Raw genomic sequence first — 22,448 nt, 5'->3', positions numbered from 1 at the left:
GGCAAATTTTGCACTTTCTTAAATGTGGGTATAAAAAAATCGGATAAAGAAAAAAATTTGCAAACGAGAAAAGGCGACAAAAACTCTCATTTCCTGAGAGTATAGTAATTTCCAATTTTGTCGTCTTTCGATGATATAAGAGACAGCACCTTTGAGTAGTCGAGTTAAGAGAGAAACCAAACACACAATTTGGCCTGAAATGGCGCGGTGCAGAGAGCAATGATGACGAGAACTTGAGATGAAAACGAGAAGCCCTCGGCGCGGCGGTTGACATGAAATACATATTAGCGCCTACAAGACTGCATGAATACTCCCTGCATTACGTCAAATACAGTGCGGCCAGCAGCGGTCGACGCGAAACGCATAGCACCTACAAGACTGCATGAATACTTCACGCATTACGTCAAATACAGTGCGGCCAGCAGCGCAGCGGTCGACGCGAAACGCATAGCGCCTACAAGACTGCATGAATACCTCACGCATTGCGTCAAACACACTGCGTTCAGCAGCGGTCGGCGAGAAACGCATAGCGCCTGCTAGACTGTGGGAATACTTCACGCATTGCGCAAAAACACAGTTCGGTCAGCGCGGTGCGGCGGAAGTTAAAATTATTAAACCATATTTATGTTTGTTCTTTCATAATTTTTTCGTTAATTTTTATTAAACCTAACTTTCGCGCAAAGTTCCATGAACTTTTGCTAGTAGTGTTGACAGGGCTTTTGCAAAAAGTGTGTGCAACACGAGTAAACACGTCTTACGCACCCCTCCCCCAACGGCACGTTCACTTGATGGTTTTTATTGATGTTTCAAAACGAATGAGAAGGGGGCGGCAAAATACAGGCGGCCTATGGACGGCAAATAGATAATCCGGCCCTGGTAAGTATCATTATTAACTCTCCATGCAGAATGAGCATTTACTTATCACTGACAATTACTTATTGAAGGGTAAAATTCAAGTTTTCAAGCAATATCCAAAAAATCCAGAAAAAAAATCCGAGAAAATCCAAGTTTTCAACCCCTTCATATATTCAGGGTGAGTTCCTGAAAGAATCCATGAAACACAATTGAGGAAGTATCTCATGATGATTTCGTTAACACTCTCAATGCCTCAAGAAAAAAATTCAGAATCTGGCAATCTTTAAGGTTGAAATAACCATGCAGCTACAAAGAATTTTATATTGAAGCGAGAACCCCCTCTAATGAAAGCTACACTAAAATATTCCTACTGTTTTATTTCTTCTACCTTTTGTGCAGAAAACTTATGAAAAATCTGTACCTACTAGGCAACCTTGCCAAGCTGAGAAAAATTTGTTTGACAGGTTACCAAATTAGAATAGTTTTGAAGTGTGTCGATAATATCACAAAGCACTAAAAGAGTCAAATGAGTTTTGTCTTTTACAGCTGGATACCAATTTCTGACACTTTGAAACAACCCATATACCACTACAAGTTATATTAGTTGAGAAGAATAAGGTTGTGACTGGAAAAAAAATTAAATATACAAGAGACTCACCATCATGGCTGCCGCCATCTTGACCATACTTGTCTGAAAAAATAAATAAATAAATAAATAGGTAAATAAGTAAATGAATAAAATCTAGATCAATGAAGCTATTAATTGTCCTTAAGAACTGGTTGCCATTAGTGAGATCAGATGGGAAAAGTAGACATTATGATGAAAAAGGTTATAAAGGCAAAAAAATAAAACTTAATCAAGCACAAGGAAAAAAAACCGACATATCAAGCCAATTTGTCAACTTAAAAACTTAAAGAATAACACAGAACTGTAAACTGTGTGTCTTCTTCAACCAGAATTGATAAATCTAAAATTGCAGTGCGCCGCAATTGGTTTTCGTTCAACTTCTTTCGTTTTATATGGGTAACTATCCATAAGTGCTATCCATTCATTTGGTATGTTTTGTCTGGGTGAGATGGTTTAAAAAAGTCATAAGTATCTTGTTAACAATAATTGAACAAGGTTACATACAGGATCAAATTGAATTTTTGAACGATTAAAATTTTAGACCATTCTTACCTGACAAGTACCACACAAAATAATTCTGACAGAGGCCATAATCACACATGCTTTATGTTTGTTTGCCTACTTTATCATCAGAGTTTTCATAAGAGAAATTAATTACCACTTCTTGTCACATACACTAGAAAGAGTCTATTTTTAAAACAAAAATATTTGCAGGGAAACTCCTCTGGTAAGAATTTTTGAAAAATTTACAATTTCACATTTGGCGACAATGGATTTTACAACATAAGGTGATACTTGAGAAGCCAACAGTTAAATCAGAGAAGCAAAAAGCCCAATTACCTACCCATGGAAATTTCATCGGGCTTTGATCAATGTCTGATAAATGTAGCAAAAACATTAAAAAAATATTTGTGACTGGACCAATTACATACTGTAATATCAGTTGTTTCTGTGTCATGAAAAATGAAAAAGACAACTAGGTAGATAAGATTAATCAATTGCCTAAATTGCCTTGTCCTATTAGAGTGAGCCAAAACAATGCTTATGAAACAGATGGGCAGTTGGAACCTAAATCTGGAAAGGAGACAGCTTTTCAACTTGCTGTTAGTCATTTATGGAAACTCTGTCTAGACGGAGGCGATGAATGAAATAAATCTTTGAAGACAGGAGGTGGAATTTAGAATAATTAGAAAGGAGAGGAGGGGGGGGGCCGAAAGTTCTCTTCAGGAGAAATTTAGACACCCTTAATTTTCTTTTCCTTCCACGGTAAGATAACACCCTTTTCTCTTTTTATTTTTGGGGTTCCGAGGGGAAGAAATTGCAAGAGGGTACAGATTCAATTGACATGAATCGATCGAAAAATGATAATGTGAATCAATTGACAAATTATTAAAAAACCAATGTCAATTCAATTGACATGAATCGATCAAAAAACCAAAATGTGAACCGATTGACAACCGTGAATTGAACAACAAATCTGTGAGTCGAATGACAAATATGTAGGTGGATTGAATTGGTGTCAATGGAATCATGTTGATCGGTTCACGTTTTTGTTTTTTGATCGATTCATGTCAATCGAATCGACACTGACTTTTTTAAATTAACTGGCCATCGATTCATGTCAATGGAATCGACGGTGGGTTTTTTAAATTAATTGTTCATCAAATCGGTGTCGATCGATTTGTGTTTTCACTTTGAGATCGATTCATGTTTTCACTTTTCGATTGATTCGTGTCAATCAAATCAATACCCTCCGAAATTGCATTATCATTCTCAGATTAGCACCCATTGAAAGAATATTAATATCTTCCTGTCAAGTATTTTCACCAAATGTTTACAATAGGTGCAAGGTGCAAACTTACTTCAGAATCAAACGCCAACTTCATTGCAGATTTTTCAAGAAAATCCCCCCCCCTCCCACACATATTTTCTCAAAAAATCATTGACAGTGTTGACATTAGATGCTGGAATAAAGAACTGTGTGTACAGGGCACCACTGTAAAAATATCGCCTCTATGTAAAGATCACTCTGATGGAAAGAATGAGGTGTGCTGAATCAAAGGACCACTTAAGAAGGTGGGTGGACATGGTAAACCTCTAATTCATGGGTGTATCTGCCCCCACCCCCCTCAAAATCCCGGGGGAATGTTTGCCAACAATAGCTCTTTGCGAAAATTCCAAGCATTTCGAGCTGAAAATACTTCCTTAGAACAGAGAAATTTATGTGCAGAAATCAATGAAAAATTTCTATTGCGGAGGCCTCAAAGTGTGTCAAAATAATTTTGAAATTTCAAAAATTTTTGAGCCCCCTTCGGGCTCAGAGATAAGCTGTTTTTCTTCCTCATAAAGACCATCCCACACAGATCAATCACTACACATCTATTTGAAATTCACTCCTTTGCCTGGCTCTCATTCAACTGCACTTAAGTAGTATCATCTAGCATTGGCTTCTCCTGAAAGAAATGCATTGCATTTAAGTTCATGACCACCAATTTGTAGTAGGATTTCCAAACTCGTCGGCAGGAATGACTGACCCGTGTGAATCGGCTTTATTGCATACACAATGCACTATTTTCAATTAGTTCCACATCCTGAACCAAGCTCAATGTGGAAATAATTATTATAAAATTTGTTGATGTATTCTTCTGCATAAACCATGTCTCTCTATCTAGAACTGGGGAAAGAAAAGAAGAGACAAATGTCACACCCAAAAATTGCACCATTCAACAAATATTTGCATGCTAACCAATGGGCCAACTGATGATTGACGCATCCAGACTGATGTGACTTTTGTCTCTCCTTTTCTTTCCCCAGTTCTATCAGACATGAAACCCTGATTACCATTAAACTTCATTTCATCACTTTGGGCTGAAAGGTGCTTACATACACTTTTCTGACAGTATGAAGTGGGAAAGAAACTTGTTTTTCATGTCATGAAACATGCAGTCAGAAATAAATATGTAAATAAGTTACTACATGTATACTAAGAACGGCAGATCTCCTGCCAAACACTGATTGGCATTTACTTATAAAGCATGACATTCTAACGATAATTAAAGGAAAGAATGCTATCACTGGTGGGATAGGTGCGCAAAGTTTAAAAGAGGCAGAAGATATTTCTTTTAAACCGAGTTTCAGTTGCTCCTACAGTTAATCAAGGAAAACCACAAACAATAAAGCCGCTCCTTCCCTGTCGAATCTGGGAAATTGAAGTTCCTAGAATTCCCTCTCCTTAATAATTGGGTCCTTAAGTACTATGTTTCATAGGTTGATGAGAAGATTACGTCTAATGGTAAATTCAAACGTATTACTAATAATTAAAAGATCCTTATAAGCAACAGGAAAATAATATGCATAATAAAACATTCCTTTCGGATTAATACTCAACAAAGATTCCAGATGGTTGGTTTTGACTCATCATTGGACCATTTATGGCAATGAGAAGAGCATGTAAGTTAAAGAGTGAAGTTTGTTGAAGAAATCAGTCAGGGAAAATTTAAGAAAACAAATTGATGAGAGGCAGATTCGGCCACGGGGTATTCAGATCAGGGGGCCACAACATGAAAATGTTGAAGGCTGAAATAAGAGTGGTTCTCAAACACAGAGGGAATGAATGTTCCTGCACAGAGGCTCAAATCTTAAGATATGTTGAGATGCTAGGCACATTGACATTCACCTACTATCGAGGAATATTGGGAGTCAAGGAATTGAAATTGACAAAATCAATGGCCTGGATTCCAAGAGCAGCACCATTGAATCAATACTCACTTCACAGGGGCACCTTGAAAGGAACCTCGACAGATTATGGAAAGCCAAAGTGGCTTGGGGAAAAAGGCAGAAAAGTTCTTTTTCTAACCTTAACAACCGTAAAGAAACGTAAGTAGAATTGAGTCGTGATCCCTTAAATATGTTTGATGGGTACTGGTATCTAGGTGGAAAGGGACAATGTCATCTACTTGAAGAGAATACTACATTGCAAGGAGAATATTTTTGAGATAGCACTGACATAAGTAGAATGACTACCAACAGGCTAAAGAAAAGGATGAGCTAATGGGTCCAGAGGAAAAAAGGGCGCGTAAGGGCTGTGAATAGGATTCACAATTAAGCACAAAGATGTCTCAAATCTTTTTATCGAGGAACATAAAGTGGGTAGTAAATGCGTGTGAAAACTTCAGGCTATTATGAACAAACAAAACAAAGTATGTTGAATTTCTTCTTTGTTAATCCGTCAAGTAATCCAAAAATAGCCTGAACAGTCTAAAGCAAAATCTGAAGAATAGGGGTTAGGGAGGAGGATGCTCAAATTCGTGAAATGATAAGGAAATGAAGGACGAATCTACAAAGTGATAAGATGTGAAACTAAATGGAGATGAGAGTAAACATCAAATTAAAATTTTAGTTTTGAAAGGTGCAGAGTTCGCCATTTTGGATTTAGAATATGGAAAAAGAGGGGGTCAAAGAGTGCCAATGTAGCGATTAATACGGAGGAAAAGTTCTCCAAATGGATTTGCATCTTATTCACTAGAGAAATGAACATTTTGGTGAACTTACTTTGACCCTGAGGTGCTTCATCTCCGCTCTCTCGGTCCGACATATCCTAAACCAACTCAAAGATTTAACCCTAATTTTTCACCAAAATTGATACTGAACAACCGGAAATTCAGACTGCAAATGACAGAAAAAGTAGCTCCACAACCGAACACAGATTCGCCAAAGACGGACGCACTTCTCTCAAATCTCAGAATGAACTTGACGATTAAGGAACTGGTAAAGGTTTAGGGTTTTCAAAGTATCCCTGAAAAACCGCAAACCCTAATTACAGCTTGAAAAGGTACAGTGACGTAATACGAACGAATGTATTCCTGAGCGACGCTCGCTCAAAATGGTATACCTAGCATAGATTGCTTTCTTGATCTAGAGGCGCCACTACTATAATGGTCGGAAAGGGCAGGACTGCTCTGACGCGCGCCGTGCTACACTGCAACCGAGCTGTCTTTGTAGGTCAACCTATCCCACATAAATTAAAATAATGTAGTTAGCTCAATCAATCTGGCATGTTTTTACTATGGTGGAAAATTTTTATCTGCGTTCCTCTCTGGATTTCTCTTCTCTTCCCAGATTTTACCTCTCACTTTGGCGTTTCTCCTCTTCTGGGTTTTATTTTCCACCTCCGATTTTCGGCATCCGATTCAGGCTTTCACTTATTACTTCCGGATTTCACTTCTCATTTCCGATTTTCACTTCCTCTATCCGGTTTTTATTTTCCATTTCCGCTTTTAACTTTCCATTTGCGCTTTTCCCCTCTCATTCCCGGTTTTTGCTTTTCACTCGCGGCTTTCCCTTCAACCTCGAATTCGAACTTTCTATTTCCGGTCCACCTTCGACTTTTACTGCCGATTCTCACCACTTTGTACCTGGTTTTCACTCCCTTTAGCCTGTTTTTACTTTCCACTTTTGATTATCAACTTTTTTTTTCAGGTCACTTTTAACTTCCGGTTTTCTTTTCCTTTCCCGGTTTTTATTAATAACTTCCACCATTTGTATCTGCTCTTCAACTTCCGGTTTTCACTTCCTGTTACTGGTTCTCACCTTCAATTTCCGGTTTTCACTGCCCTTTGCTAGTTTTCACTTCCGTTTTTAAGTTTTCACTTTCCATTGCCAGTTTTCTCTTCCGCTATGAGGTTTAACTTCCCATTTAGGGTTTCTCCCAACCATTTCCAGTTTCCACTTCCCAATACCGATTTTCACTAGTTTTTACCTCCCTTCTCCGGTTTTCACCTCCTCCGTTTTCACCTCCTTCTCCGATTTTCACCTCCCTTCTCCGGTTTTCAATTCCGACTCATGCCGCAATGAGACGCTGAATTTGGCAGCTGAATGTGGCAGTCATCAGTCAGCGCTCAGCAGCTGAAATTTCACTAATTCGAGTTATTATCATCCAAATGTGTATCCAGGCCCGCCACAAGGGGGGGGGGGATACTGGGTCACTGGTACCGGGGCCCGGGCCCCGGAGGGGGCCCGTGTTACCCGTGAAAAACCACTATGAATTCACATGCAACCCTTGTTTCGTAAGAAAAAGTGAAAAATTTACCCTAAAAATTTCGCAAAAGGTGAATAGATTTTCAGAAACACGCTGGGGCACTATAGAATTCTTCTTGAATTTTCAAAGAAGTATACTTCTTGGAAAATTTCTGTCTATTTTCAAGAATTTCAGTACAGAGGGATATTTTTAGTAAATGCGTTTCATTTCCTTCCGTCGTCAGATGCTAAGAGTCTCCAGTTTGGGCATCCTCGACTTCAATGGCTCATGGCTCAACTCTCTTGTCATAGACAAACGAAGGGCGAGTCCAGGGGGGCCTGGCCCTCATAGAACTGAAATTAGCATCATATGCCCCCCCCCCCACCAAAAAAAATAAAAATTTTCCAGATGTTTTGAATGCAACAATTCGCAAGTAATTTGTGCTGAAAGTATTAAAAAAAAAAAAAAAAAAAAAAAAAAAAAAAAAAAAAAAAAAAAAACATAATTATTCCGCAGAAATTGATGGAAAAATTCTTTGTGGAAGCTTCAAAATGCGTCCAATTAGTCGTATAAATTCTAAAATTTCTCGGGAGATGCCCCTAGAACACCCCCCCCCCCCTTGCTTGGAGCCCGGACCTTAACCCTAAGCCAGGGCTCGAGATGGGATGTGGCGAGCCTGCATGAAGGCTATTTCCATTTAAATCTTCCGTCGCATTTCTAAGGCGCAATGATACAACTATTTTAACTCTCCGGAATGCGTGAGGTATCACGCCGCATTTGAAGGCGTTTTAAAATCAGCCAAGTTCCGTAGTCGGAATAATCGTTTTGCATAGTTCAAATTCTTTTGTTTTATTCCGTGCCACTTGTTTATTTTTAATCCTCGTAGAAAAACCATCCATTTGTAGATTCAATTCTAGCTGAAGCGCATTTCAGCTATGCATTCACCACTGCAAAAATTTCAGAGGAAATCGACAAGCCCAGCGTGCATGGTGGCTATCTCCATTTAAATCTTCCGTCACATTCTTACGGCGCAATGATACAACTATTTGAACTCTCCGGAATGCAAGAGGTATCACGCCGCATTCGAAGGCGTTTTCAAATCAGCCAAGTTCCGATACCCCTATTATCGTTTTGCATAGTTCATATTCTTTTCTTACATTCCATACCACTTGTTTATTTTTAATCCTCGTAGAGAAATCACCCATTTGCTAAATACAATTCTAGCTGGAGCGCACTTCAGCTATGCATTCACCACTGCAAAAATGTCAAAGGAAAGCGACACGCCCAGCGTGCATGGAAGCTATTTCCATTTAAATCTTCCGTCACATTCTCACGGCGCAACGATACAACTATTTGAACTCTCCGGAACGCGTGAGGTATCACGCCGCATTTGAAGGCGTTTTCCAATCAGCCAAGTTCCGATATCTGAATAATCGTTTTGCATAGCTCATAGTATTATGTTTTCATTTCTAACCACTTTTTTATTTATAATCCTCGTAGAAAAACCACCCATTTGCTATGTACAATTCTAGCTGTAGCGCACTTCAGCTTTGCATTCACCACTGCAAAAATGTCAAAGGAAATCGACAAACCCAGCGTGCATGAGGGCAGGCCCGCCACAAGGCGGGGATACTGGGTCCCTGGTACCGGGGCCCGGGCCCCGGAGGGCGCTCGTTTTACCCGTGAAAAACCACTATGAATTCACATGCATCATCCCTTGTTTCGTAAGAAAAAGTGAAAAATTTACCCTAAAAATTTCACAAAAGGTTAATAGATTTTCAGAAACACGCTGGGGCACTGTAGAATTTTTCTTAAATTTTCAAAGAAGTATAATTCTTGGAAAAGTTCTATCCATTTACAAGATTTTCAGTACAGGGGGATATTTTTAGTAACTGCGTTTCATTTTCTTCCGTCGTCAGATGCTAAGAGTCTCCAGTCTGGGCATCCTCGACTTCAATGGCTCATGGCTCAACTCCCTTGCCATAGACAAACGAAAGGGAAGTCCAGGGGGGCTGGCCCTCATAGAACTGAAAATAGTATCCCCCCCCCCCTCTCAAAAAAAAAATAAAAATTTTCCAGATGTTTTGAATGCAACAATTCGCAAGTATTTTGTGCTGAAAGTAGAAAAAAAACATAATTATTCCGCAGAAATTGATGGAAAAATTCTATATGGAAGCTTCACAATGCGTCCGATTAGTCGTATAAATTCTAAAATTTCTCGGGGGATGCCCCTCGGACCCCCTCCCCTCCGTGCTTGGGGCCCGGACCTTAAAACTGGTACCAGGGCCCGAGATGGGACGTGGCGGGCCTGTGTGTATCAAATCTATTGGAGTAGTTCAGAAAAATCCGACATTATCCGATGGTCGCTGAGAATCGTTGCTGAGTTTTGCGCGTCACGCACAAAATTCAGGCATCGGGCCGATGACTTCCACATTCAAGCCACATTCTAGCCCCGAGAGTGCCAGGGCGGACGAAGCTCAAATATTGCTAAAGTGAAGGTGCATCATACTTTGTAACTTCAAAAACACGAATGTTTAAATTATTTTGTTTTATGCGCCGTTTGACTGTAATTATAGTTTAAAATCGGGGGGGGGGGGGGGGGGAGTAGTTCCGATCGGCTATGCCAAAACAAGTACCCAGAGCCAGAGTCGGAGCCCAGATTGCATTAGTAGCAATTAAATTACATAGTTCAAATATAGCGATTCCACTGCATGCAGTGTATGTTGCCTAGCTCCTATTTGAAGGGGCCCCATATATTGAAACTTATTGCAACACAATTGAGATAAGTTGCTATTTTTCATTGCATTGCATATTGCCTAACGTTCTGACGCAAGAGGCTCATTTTGTTGATTGTTAAAAATCGGCATAAATCGACTAAATAATGTGAAAATATTGCAATTAAATGGTAAAAAAAAATTACAATTTCAATATCTTCGTTGCACTGTGCTACTTGGGTCTCCGTGTTTCTACCGTATTTCGTAATTGCCAACATTATTTTGCTAAATACGTTAAGGGACTCAAAAAGTAAGTATCCCATTCTTCACATTTTCACCAAGATTTACGCTTGCATTGTCAACTTGAAGCAAGTTAGGCAACTTGTTTCACTCTCCTGAAAAATCGTGTTTTCGGCGATAAGCACGTGTTTATGGTCCATCACTCATACCGAATATTTTGCCACGGATAACACCCAATGAGCAGGGCCGGATTTAGAAAGTAGCCACATGGACCGCGGCCCATGGCGGCAAATTTTGCAATTTTTTATAATACAGGTATATAAAAAAATCTGATTCAGAAAAAGAGAAAAGGGGACAAAATCTCTCATCTCCTGAGAGTGTGGTAATTTCTAATTTTGCCGTCTCTCGGTGATACAAGAAATAGAACGAAAAAAAACACTAAGAGGTGGCCCGAACTGTATGTAAGAAGGTGGAGAAATGGTGCTGGGTTCACACCATTTCGCGGGGAAAACAAAGCCAAGAAGTTCCAAGAATTATAATTAGAGTCAAAATTAAATTTGTTGTACTCTAATGTGCACCAGTACGAAACTGAGGGGGGGGGGGGGGGGGGTTTGTTCAGCTCAGACAGTTTCCATTGGAATATTAAGTTGGAGCGCTGATCTGCTGATGAGGTCTAAAAAGGCCCAAACCGGTATAGATCTCTCGGCGTGACTCGGGGAGAGTTTTCAGCTCAGGCAGTTTGCATAGGAATATTACGTTGCAGTGCTGATCTGCTGATGAGGTCTAAAAATGCCCAAACCGGTATAGATCTCTCGGCATGACTCCAACTTAATATTCCAATGCAAACTGCCTGAGCTGAACACTCTCCCCCCTCAGTTTCGTACTGGTGCTCATTAGAATTCAAAAAATTTAATTTTGACTCTAATTATAATTCTTGCAACTTCTTGGCTTTGTTTTCCCCGCGAAATGTTGTGGACCTAGCACCATTTCTCCACCTTGTTACAAGAGACAGAACCTTTAATTAGTCGAGTTAAGAGAGAAACCAAGCACGGAATTTGGTCTGGAGCGGCGGTCAGCATGTAACACATATTAGCGCCTACAAGACTCCATGAATACTTCACGCATTGCGTCAAATACAGTGCGGTCAACAGCCGTCGGCGGGAAACGCATAGCGCCTACAAGACTGCATGAATACTTCACGCATTGCGTCAAATACAGTGCGGTCAACAGCCGTCGGCGGGAAACGCATAGCGCCTACAAGACTGCATGAATACTTCACGCATTGCGTCAAATACAGTGCGGTCAACAGCCGTCGGCGGGAAACGCATAACGCCTACAAGACTGCATGAATACTCTCTGCATTACGTCAAATACAGTGCGGTCAACAGCCGTCGGCGGGAAACGCATAGCGCCTACAAGACTGCATGAATACTTCACGCATTGCGTCAAACACAGTGCGGTCAGCAGCGGTCGACGTGAAACGCATAGGGCCTCTAAGATTGTTGGAATAGTTCATGCATTGTGCCAAACACAGTGCGGTCAGCGCTTCGCGGCGGCGGGAGTTAAAATGATTAAATCACATTTATGTTTGTTCTTTCATAATTGTTTCGTTCATTTCTTATAAATGGAAGGCCTTGTTCACATAGAGATAAGTTTATGGAACTTAACTTTCGCGCAAAGTTTCGTGAAATTTTGCTAGTGTTGACACGGCTTTCAAAAAAAATGTGCCCAACACGAGTAAACGTGTCTTATGCTCCCCCCCCCCCTCCGGCACGATCACTTGATGGTTTTTATTGATGTTTCAAAACGAATGAGAAGGGAGCGGCAAAATACGTGCGGCCAATGGGCGGCAAGTAGGTAAATCCGGCCCTGCCAATGAAGTCTTTTCAAACTGGAGTAGAGTTGGGACATTTAGACGTTTCCCATTAAGAAATACTTGTCAACGCATGACTCTTTGATACCTTGACGGTTGACTCTTCAAAATCTGACGAGTTACTTAAGTAAGTAAGGTATCAATCTTGAGTTTAGTTCATAGAAGGTGTTTTAAAAGTAACCCCTCCCCCCCCCCAGATTCTAAAAATGTTTGACACTCACACTAAACGCAAAATTAACTGCAATTTATGCAAAATACAAAGCTGACAATGTTTCTTGAATTTTTGTTCAAAGAGGGTTGGGAAACGCCAATATCCCCCTCCTTGGATCCATCTGGAAATTGAAATGTTGTTTCCTACCACAAAACACGCCGTTTTTTTCGATGGCATGTTCAAAAAAAAAAAAAAATTTAGCGATTAAAGGTTTTTCCGCATTGATTGTTACAAGTTTTTAAATGTCATTGCTACTGGATCTTTCAAAATTTTTAGAGCAAGGTCTTCTTGACTTTTGTTCCTTCTATAGAGTACGGGGAAATTGAAATAACTAGAAATCAAGAGTAAATTGTGGGTATTTTTCTTTTAATTTTTTCAAAAAGATTAAATCTTATTCATACATAATTAAGATAACGTAAGACATTTCTTCATTTATAAATTCATATTAAATACTTAAATAAATTATACAAAATCTTATTCACAGAAAATATTAAAATCATAGAGGAAATCAAATAATACTTGGAGACCAAAAGAGACTACGTTTGCGTTAAAAAATACAAAGTTCTACACTTAGAGACAGACTTTTTTATCTTTATGTTAAGTGTTGAATTATCATTGTTTGAACACTCATTTCGATTTTTCTGAGAAGGGGACCGAGATTAATTTTTACTCACTAGCAAGCAAGAAAGAAAGGACTGAAAGGACGAGAAGGCTTGTGAAGGCCCTTTTTAGAAGGGTCCAAAATCGAGAGATCAGACTCAGTTTAAAAAGAAAAGAGCGGGAAAAGAACATGATTGGAGGGATGGAGAAGGGTTTTGGGATTAAATTTCATGGCCTAATCATTGGATTTGTGCTTTATATGATCCAAATTTTACTATCTGAAGCACAGAGGATTTGGGAAGTTTCTGTTACAGATTTGAAAGTAGCCTCAGAGGGCTTTTTTATGGGCTCCAGGAAATTATGATGAATCTCTTCAAAGATGACTCCTTTCATTTTAGAAACCCAAACTTTTAAGGATTTTTCGAGGTAGTAACTGATTTTGACCCCTTGAGATTCTAGATAATTTGTTAAGAACAAAAAAAAGGAGAAAAACTACTAAAGGAGGAAAACTTAACATCACAATATGTATTGTATTGATGAGTTTTCATAATGCACTGTTCTTCCTTATCAGAGGATATACTATCTTTTTCATTTTTTTGATTTCGCAAATTGATGAAATGAGCCTTTCCATTTGGAGTGATTGATATGATCAGTGTGAATCAGAGTGATTGTAAATATTAGAAAAGATAAAGAGTTGGATAATATTACAACTTGGGAAAAGAGAAACACGCTTGGTATTTTCTTGTTTGCATGCTAAGTTTAGTATAAAAGTAGTCCGGTCCTGGGGTGGAGAGAGTACAAACTTCAGTACAACAGTAGAACAAACGTACACCTAGAAAATGAGAAATTTAACTTTCACAGTGTATCTATGAATCTAATCCTCAAAACTACTCGAAGGGCACGTGTGAATCAAAAACTTTAGTTAGCTAAAATAAAACTTTTAAAACATTTAAAAGACGAAACCACGATTTGTTTTTTTCACAGGTGTTTTTGTTTGTCGTAAAAAAATAAACAGCGCTTGGGTGTCACATTACTTTCACTTCAAAAACTAATGACTTTTTTTCTAAAGCGAAGAATCATTTCTAACACAAGCAAGTTAAATTGCCTCGCACATATAATGATTACAGAGATTAGTACTTTAGTCACCGTAAAAGTGTTTCACGATGAATGGTGTTCCTCCACTTGGGATCATATAAAACAAGAGAAAAAGGCTTTTACATTCTAACGATTGTTTAAATACGCGCTTTGTCACTCAATAACACTTAGTGCAAAATCTTTAGGCCTCAAACTTGGGCTACAAGGCGTACACATTATAAAGATAGCCTTTTTCAATGAAGGATTGGAAATACATAGAGTTAAACGAGACAGAAAGGTGCTTACTTTGCAGATCAGCTTTACCTTTAAAAGAAGAAAGAAATACTCCCCAAGTATCACTAGGAACTTTCCCTATCTGACAAAACAGTCATCTTTAAGCGGAATATTAAGTTTACAAAATTTAAAACATATGGTGTTTATCGATTTTTCCATCGCTAGTAATCTATTGAAAATGTAAAAAAGAAAAAAAAATTGGTCGAATCTACCAAGCCTCTGTCCCAATTTATTAAATTCATACCACCAATTCTTGACAAAATGGAACAAAACTGGTGTCATTATAATGAGATCTTACTGAATTATGATGAAATTTGATATAAATGACCGAAATCTTCCATTCTCTCTACAAAGAATTAATGGCTTCAGTGGAAGAAAATTTCTGAGGGAGGAATTCTAAAGATCCTTTGAGGTTTACTTACGGGCTGAGGTTTATTATTTAGACAAGCAATAAGATATTTTCTCTGTGATTCCGTAACATAAAGAGCTTCCATTGCATATGTCTCCTTAAAAAGTATAATAAATTAACAAATGATTGGCTTGTTCGAATACACTTGAGAAGAAATAAGACTTACAAATAAAAAAAGAAAAACCACCGTTCAGCTATAATTTACTCAAGTTAACAAATTTCAGATCATGAGTTATCTGCCGCTATTTGAGCGGATGTTCCTTTCAGCCTTCAATTGCAGAACAAGAAGCATTAGATCAAATTATTTTTCCGTACAATTGATGAAAGGCTATTAATCTCAATAATGAGAGCGAATGAATTGCTGGGTGGTTGAAAACGAAAGAGGATTCAAAACTCAGATGATTTAAACTTTCATTGAAAAAGGCAGATGAAATTGAACTGCATTTGAATACATAATTACCCGAGGCAAAAATCCTTCGAGTGTAGTACTTTAAAAGGTGCAAACGAGAACACGAGAACAATCAAAGATAACTTTGGTACAGAGTAATTAATTTTTCTTTTGGTGCAACAGTATATTATTCTAGTTACATACATTGTAAAACTGAACAGGATAGATTAGTTAAGACGGGAAACTATTTAAGTACAAAGAAACTTGAACAACATTCAACTTCTGTTAACAGAATAATAGAGTTGTGGGAGGAATAGTTTCGAATCATAAATTCATATTCATACAGGAATAAAAGGAATAATGATTAAATATGAGAGTTATGTTTTTTGGAACGATTCAATTTTGCATTGAAATCCTTTTATACTGGAAGAAATTGTGCAATATAAGATGAGAGCTTGACTTGGAAAAAGAGGATTCTTTATCAGGAATAGCTTAATTGAAAATAAATGCAGACAGAAGAGAGTTCATTTCCCTTTTACTGAATTTCGCTCTTATCATGCTTCCATGTTATACATTGCAAAAAGAAAAAAAGATAACTTTTCTTTTATTTGACGTCCAAGTGAAAATAAAAAACAGGAGCTCATTCATTAAACATAATTGAAACAAAATGTGAGAGCAGGTTCTAGGCACAATCAAATGTAGCCTTCCTTTGAATAAGCTGTCTGTTAAAAGGAAAAAAAAACTCCTGACAACTTCGATCAAAGATCATACATTGGTTTTAATGATTTTAAAAATTGTATCTTCCTGTTTGGATATTTGATGAGGAGAGTAACTGCTATTGTTCTGCGCGATTCTCTCAAATTCCATTTCAGATTTCTGTCAAAAAATTCAAAAGAATGGAACAATTCAGGAGTTACATCATTTGATGATTCTATCTAACCAGATTCTCTCAAATTCCATTTCAGATTTCTGTCAAAAAATTCAAAAGAATGGAACAATTCAGGAGTTACATCATTTGATGATTCTATCTAACCAAACAGCTTGAATATATTTTATTCATTGTACTGTGTTTATCAAAAGAGATTAAAGTCAACTTCAATTAATCAAACAATACGACCACTAAATCAGATGCTACTCAGTTTTCCTTAACCAGAGAATAGTCAAGACATTGAAATGTAACAGTGCTGATGCATGTTCTTCAACATCAGCTATCATATAATTTTGAAAAAACAGTCAATGATAACAAAGACAACTTTCTTGAGGTGAAAATACGAAAAGTTTTGTTTGTATGGCTTTTAACTTGAGATTTGTGCTGTAAAAGTAAATTTCAGTACTCGCAGCCCCGCTATATAAGGGACATGAATCAGATTTCATTCAATGATTTTCCAAAATAAATTTTGAAAACTTGTGACACCTAATTAATCATAGTAAAAATTCAATAAAGTCACTCCGTAAGATTAAAAATAGAAGTGCGATTAGAAAAAAGCAGGCCACAGTTGTTGGACTTGACAGAACAATTATTCAACTCAAAACTGAAAAATAAGGATTCTGTTCACCTTTCGGTGAAGTCCTGCAACATTTGAGGTTCCTGCCAGAAACATCCAGAAACAGATGTGTTGTAGCTTGAGGAGAGCGAGAAAGACGATTATGTTACATACAAACATAGAATTGATGGAAACTATACTTTCAGGTTAAAATTATCTCATTTTTACACAATAATAGAAACATGACTAGATGTAAAATTGGGTCGGTTTGCTTAAAATATCAGTTTTTAGGGACAAGAAAGAAAATTAATTTTGAGTCTGACAAAGAGGGCAAGAGGCAGGTGTTAAAACGAAGTTGCCTTCTTTGTCTAGTCTGACAAAATTAATATATGCAAGAGATTCAGCTCCAAGGCACCCAAGGATGAAGCCAAATTCAGCCTTAAATTACTGAGTCAAAAAATTGGAGAGTTCAAATTCTTGGAGATATAGCATTTCATGAGCCACAAAAGATCTAATACTCAAACATTCTCATCGCAAATTCCCCCAACTTTTGCGCTCCACCTGCGGGGCGATTATTGAAATTTCTTGTTTGTCGGGACGACATAGATGACATAGGTTAAAAGGCGGAGCGTGATTGGTCGGCTATGTCTTATCGCTGCTTTATCGTGCCTTTGTCAGGTGGAATGATCGACATACTGTCAGAAACTTAAGAGGTGCCGTTAGCTTGTCGATCATTCCACCTGACAAAGGCACGATAAAGCAGCGATAAGACATAGCCGACCAATCACGCTCCGCCTTTTAACCTATGTCATCTATGTCGTCCCGACAAACAAGAAATTTCAATAATCGCCCCGCTGAAAAGTAAGACGTTTAATAATTATTTGTAGACCTTCACCCTCCTAAGGATTTAAAGCATTCAACTGACTATGTCTGGAAACGCTGCCTTGTTGTACAATTTCTTTAATTTCTCCCCTTCTCCAGATGTTGCAGCAATATTGCAGAGTCATGTTATAGTGATATAGGGGGCGGTGAATATATGAAATTAGGAATTGGAAATGAGAGATTTGATTGAGTACTAATCATCTGAGGGCAGGTGGCATGGAGGAATTTGATGAAAATCGACCTGAAACTCGTTGTCTAATTTCCTCTCAGGTTAGGTTTTTTTAATCCCAAACTGAATGATATAGTGCCTTGAAACTCTCTATGAATTTTCGCTAGATTGTAAAGGAAATTCTCACAAAATTTCAAGGCAGAATATTGTTAGTTTTTCCATATAGAGTAACATGAAAAAATATTAGGCAATGTACAATGAAGTTAGGTTAACTCTGGATAATACAGTCCAAATAAACCGTCTTATTCCACTGGATGGACATTAATATCAACTGCTTGTATTAAATCCATGAATTAATCTTAGATCTTCAATTGTACCCTTTTTCTTTTTTTTTTATAAAACTTTAAAATTGAAAAGGAAGCTGGAAATCAGGCCTCATCTAATTGCAAATTTAATTATTGATTTGGCTTCCTGGTTGCAAAGAATCATTAGAAAACTGATTAAATTAAGATTTTAAGAGATCAGGATTCATGAGTCAAACAAAAACTTTAGGCCTCTTCGAGAGCTGTTGTGAGATTTCTATGCCTTGGGTTCCAGGCTTGAACTCTCATCCAAATGCAACAAATTATTAGAGCTTTTGCACCCACCTAGGTTACTAGTTTTGATTGTAAGAGAAATTACCGAGGAAAAATAATGATAACCTTAAAATATGTAGCAATGAATTCAATTTTGAAATTACTAATACATGATTTTAGGGCAACAACTGAAATCAAAGTGTTGCTTGAGAAAGTCCGTTAACTTGAGAGCTCTCAACAGTAAAAAGACAATCCTAAGGTGACACTAAAACATAGTTACTGTGCATGCTTGGTATTGGGAATACCCTAGGGCTTGGCTGTGTTTTCTTTCTTTTATTTTTTCTCTTTCTGAGGGATTTTCAATGAATGTTGAGAATTAAAGTAATTTTCAATTTTGAAAATACAACTACAGGAAAGATCAGGGAGGGTACAAAAGCTCTGTGCATAATAGAGGATCAACCAAAATCTTAAGCAAAAACAAGCCAAGGAAATTCCAACAAAAATCCAAATAAAATTATAAAGAGAAAACAAAATAATTAAATTTATAAACAACTCAGAGTTAACAATAAATCAATAGAACTATGATACAAGGTTTTTAAAATAATTTGAATTCAATAACATTTCGAAGGAAAATACAGGGTCGGTCAATGTACACTTCCAGTAAAGCAAAACACAGGGAGAAAAATGAGGTTTACATGCTGCACAGTATACAAAAATGATAAGTAAAAACTAGACAGTGAAAAAAGTAACACGAGAGGATTAACTAGTCTCTTAGTAAAAATGAACAAATAGTTTCATTAGGTTTTAATTAAGTTAATTCTTTTTAGTTCTTAGCATAAGTTTGGTTAATGATTCAAATTAAAGATAAAAATTGTCAACTTTCACATCTTATTCGCTAAGAATACTAGGTTTGAGTCTTCATGGCAAGTTTTCAGAGGCATGCTGAAGTTAAGCTGTCGTTGAAAGAAAAGAAAAGAGCTTGAGCAAATGCAGCGCGCATACTTTCGGCGAGATTGAGATCAGTTCAGATGAAATCAGTGAAAAGTGGGAACTGGGATTGAGTGTCCCTTGAAGAGAAACAAAATGAGGTAATGTTGAGAAGGATCATAAGAGATTTTTCAAGATGAACTCTTATGATGATCGATTAAATTAATTAAGTACATTGAATTCATTAATCAATTAATTGGACTACATTTTGCAGTTTGGAACCATAACTTCTAGCTCATTTTTAACAACACTTATGCCCATAGGAAAACTAATGACACATACGTTGTTTCTAAACTGAACCAGAAATTATAGTTCCTAATTGCAAAATGTGATCCAATTTATCAAAAGTACTTCGAGGAGTTCAGCTATCCTCAAAATCTTTTATGAGTCATTCATATTCTTAGTTGATCATGTTTGGAATAAATGATCTTGAAACTAGGAGAGAAATTAGGAATGGTTGCCGGCGGAAAACATTGAAAAGATTCTGAGCATTGTGAGCATTGCTCTTGAGTTTGGTTAAAACATTTTTTTTCCATCAATGGATTACAACATGTGGAGACTCTCAGAAATTCGTGAAAATATGTTTACTACATGTCTATTGAGGGCCTGTATTTTTCATTATACTTAAAGCTGCTACGCTTTCAGACGAAACCTTGAAAACTTTGGAAACACGATAATCGCCCAACAGCAAAGTTAAAGGCAAAACTCAGCAAATGAATAAAGTGCATGAAACTTCTTGTTGCATACTCATGTTTCATCTTCATATAGTTCCACTAAGAGGCTGATGCAGAAGGCATTCCAGGGTGATATCTAGTAATAATACACCTGGCAATACAGAGGAGGTAAAAAATTATACAGAATTTGGGAATGAATGCAACTGAAATTTTTGAGTTGCACGCTCCACATAAATAAAAAATAGAGAGAAATACCCAAGAGGAAAGAGTTACATTAAAAAAATATTTACAAAGATAAAGAAATGTACAAGGATTGGATGTGTCAGAAAAGTCGCACATCAAGTTACTAAAAGTAGTCTCGAATACACGGTATTACTTGAATCACAATACAAGTTAACGTCCAAAGGAATAAAAAAATTGGAACAAGGTACTCTAGCCTTCAGTAAATCGATCAACCACATAGTAGCAGAGTAAAGTGGCCTCAGCTCTTTGAAAACGACAATAATAGATAATTGAAAAATCCATTTTAACGGCAATTCGTTAACTGATTGATTGAAAGGCGTGAAAAAGTCCCTGGCACAATTTGCTCTGCCAGAAAATTGAAGCAATTTTAATACTTTCATTTCATCGATTCGACCAATACTCATGGCACTTATTACTTAGCTGCACAGTTGAATTAATTTAATGTTTTGGAGATGAAATTGAAAACAGAGCTTTCCCTGAATACGCGCTGTACAGACAACTTCCAAATTGCACAAAGAGAAAACCGGTAAATAATTTGATAACTCATGTTTGTATCAGCACAAAAACACTCTTCAGACTCTTGGAAATGGCACTAAAAGATTTAAAATTATAAATAATTAACTTTGTGAATTAAGAGCACTTTTCCTCTCAAGCGAACAGCTGAAACTTAACCAGAGACACTTAGCAAATCAGTTTTACTTTTTGTAACAAATTTGATATGCAGGAACAATAAAAAAGGTCCTGAAAATTCAAAGCTTTCACACAGATTTCTCTAAAGTTAGTAAAATATTATCTTAATTCCTGAAACATCAAGTCAAGAGCTCAAAGAGGAACAGCGTAAACAAAGAATAAATGGTTTGGAAATTTCCTACATCAGACATTAAGAAGAGACAGTTTCTCATCTCCAATCATAATTTTGTCGGGCTATGCTCCGGAGAGAGGCCAGCTCTCCTACAAATCTGGTCTTTGTGAACACGATAAACTTAAACAATATCAAGAAACAAGTTTGAAAAACAATGATCTTAACTTAAAACCTCTTACAGCAATACATAACAACAACGCGGATGGGCAGAGGAGAGATAAAGACATCCGCAGTAAAATGATGTATAATAAATGTAGTCATGAGTGAGTTGTTTTATACATACAAACGTACCTAGATACAACTACAACAAAATCACAGTTGCATTTTCATAATATGAATAAATACAGAAATTCATGAAACCGTTCTTCGTTCCCTTGCAAATTCATAGTTATTCTATTCTCCCAATTTACTACTAAAATACTCAGAGACCAATAAGTAATATTAGGCCCAAAACCGTTTTTAGGTTCCTAAGACTATCCATTTCAGTCAAATATTTTACATTTTTGTTTACAGTTTGATTTTGAATTAGCATGGGTGGAATTAAAAATTTTCCGCGCAAAGGGTGGACCAGGCTTCTACAAATACTGCCTCCCAAAAGGAAAAAAATCTCTTTAAACTTAGATTTGGAAGAGCACCACTAACTTCTGGGGGAGGACAGCCTCCTTCCTTTTGCCCAGTGTGACATAAATATTTGAAAAAAGGTTTTCAGTTTTTTATACCTAATTTCAGTAGCCACAAGTTGGATGTGTACTTCTGTTTTCTGAAAAGAACAGCAAAAGGGCACTACAGGCAGGAATTAGTGGTCTACAGTGCGAGTGGTTAATTCACCGATGAATTTCTGTTTTCATCCAGACATATGTGTACATAAATGTAAATAAATATGGTTATATTACATATGGTTACATTAGATAACAGAACAGGTGGCTGAAAGGGGGAAAGAGAGCATCTGCAGCGAAAAAATGTACAATAAATAGATGTAAATGAATTATATAATTGAAATAGTCTTGAAACTAGTCGAAAGGATAGACCTAAAACAAGTAAGTGTCTTTAAACGTCAATGAAAATGAGCCATGATCTCATATTATTTGTGTGCTGATGGAGCGAATGAGAATGAAGGCGAATTTGCTGAGCGGTGGAAGTGGACGTTTTGCCACTTGTTATCACGTTTGTGCCAGACCCTCGTTTCCTCGCACTGCTGACTGTGCGCTGTCCCTTGCCTGGAAAAGAATGAGATAGATTTTTGTCTTTTAGTAACAGGGCTAATGCACAT

General features: G+C 37.3%; 2 protein-coding genes across 14 annotated transcripts in view; both read right to left on the bottom strand.

The window, feature by feature from the left end:
• The window catches only part of Pur-alpha (Purine-rich binding protein-alpha), a 50,812-nt gene extending 44,450 nt beyond the window's left edge, over positions 1-6,362 (bottom strand). Inside the window, exons 1-2 of one of the 2 annotated variants that reach the window (XM_019061199.2) lie at positions 6,035-6,362; positions 1,514-1,546 (exon numbers count right to left, since the gene is read on the bottom strand). In XM_019061199.2, the coding sequence (XP_018916744.1) occupies positions 1,514-1,546; positions 6,035-6,077 (76 nt within the window). In that variant the 5' untranslated portion in view covers positions 6,078-6,362. Of the gene's footprint in view, positions 1-1,513; positions 1,547-2,035; positions 2,142-6,034 lie in introns of those variants that run through there. The other variant, XM_072298224.1, reaches the window with a different exon arrangement.
• Positions 6,363-12,886: 6,524 nt separating this feature from the next.
• CaMKII (Calcium/calmodulin-dependent protein kinase II) overlaps positions 12,887-22,448 on the bottom strand; it is a 252,745-nt gene continuing 243,183 nt past the window's right edge. For all 12 annotated transcript variants that reach the window (XM_072298212.1, XM_072298210.1, XM_072298214.1 and 9 more), the window contains one exon: positions 12,887-22,395. In XM_072298212.1, the coding sequence (XP_072154313.1) occupies positions 22,260-22,395 (136 nt within the window). In that variant the 3' untranslated portion in view covers positions 12,887-22,259. The remainder of the gene's footprint in view (positions 22,396-22,448) is intronic.

The sequence above is a fragment of the Bemisia tabaci genome, chromosome 3 (assembly GCF_918797505.1).
Source record: "Bemisia tabaci chromosome 3, PGI_BMITA_v3".
Lineage (NCBI taxonomy): Eukaryota > Metazoa > Arthropoda > Insecta > Hemiptera > Aleyrodidae > Bemisia > Bemisia tabaci.
Note: the sequence above shows the minus strand (reverse complement) of the source record. Positions and strands in the feature narration are given on the sequence as shown.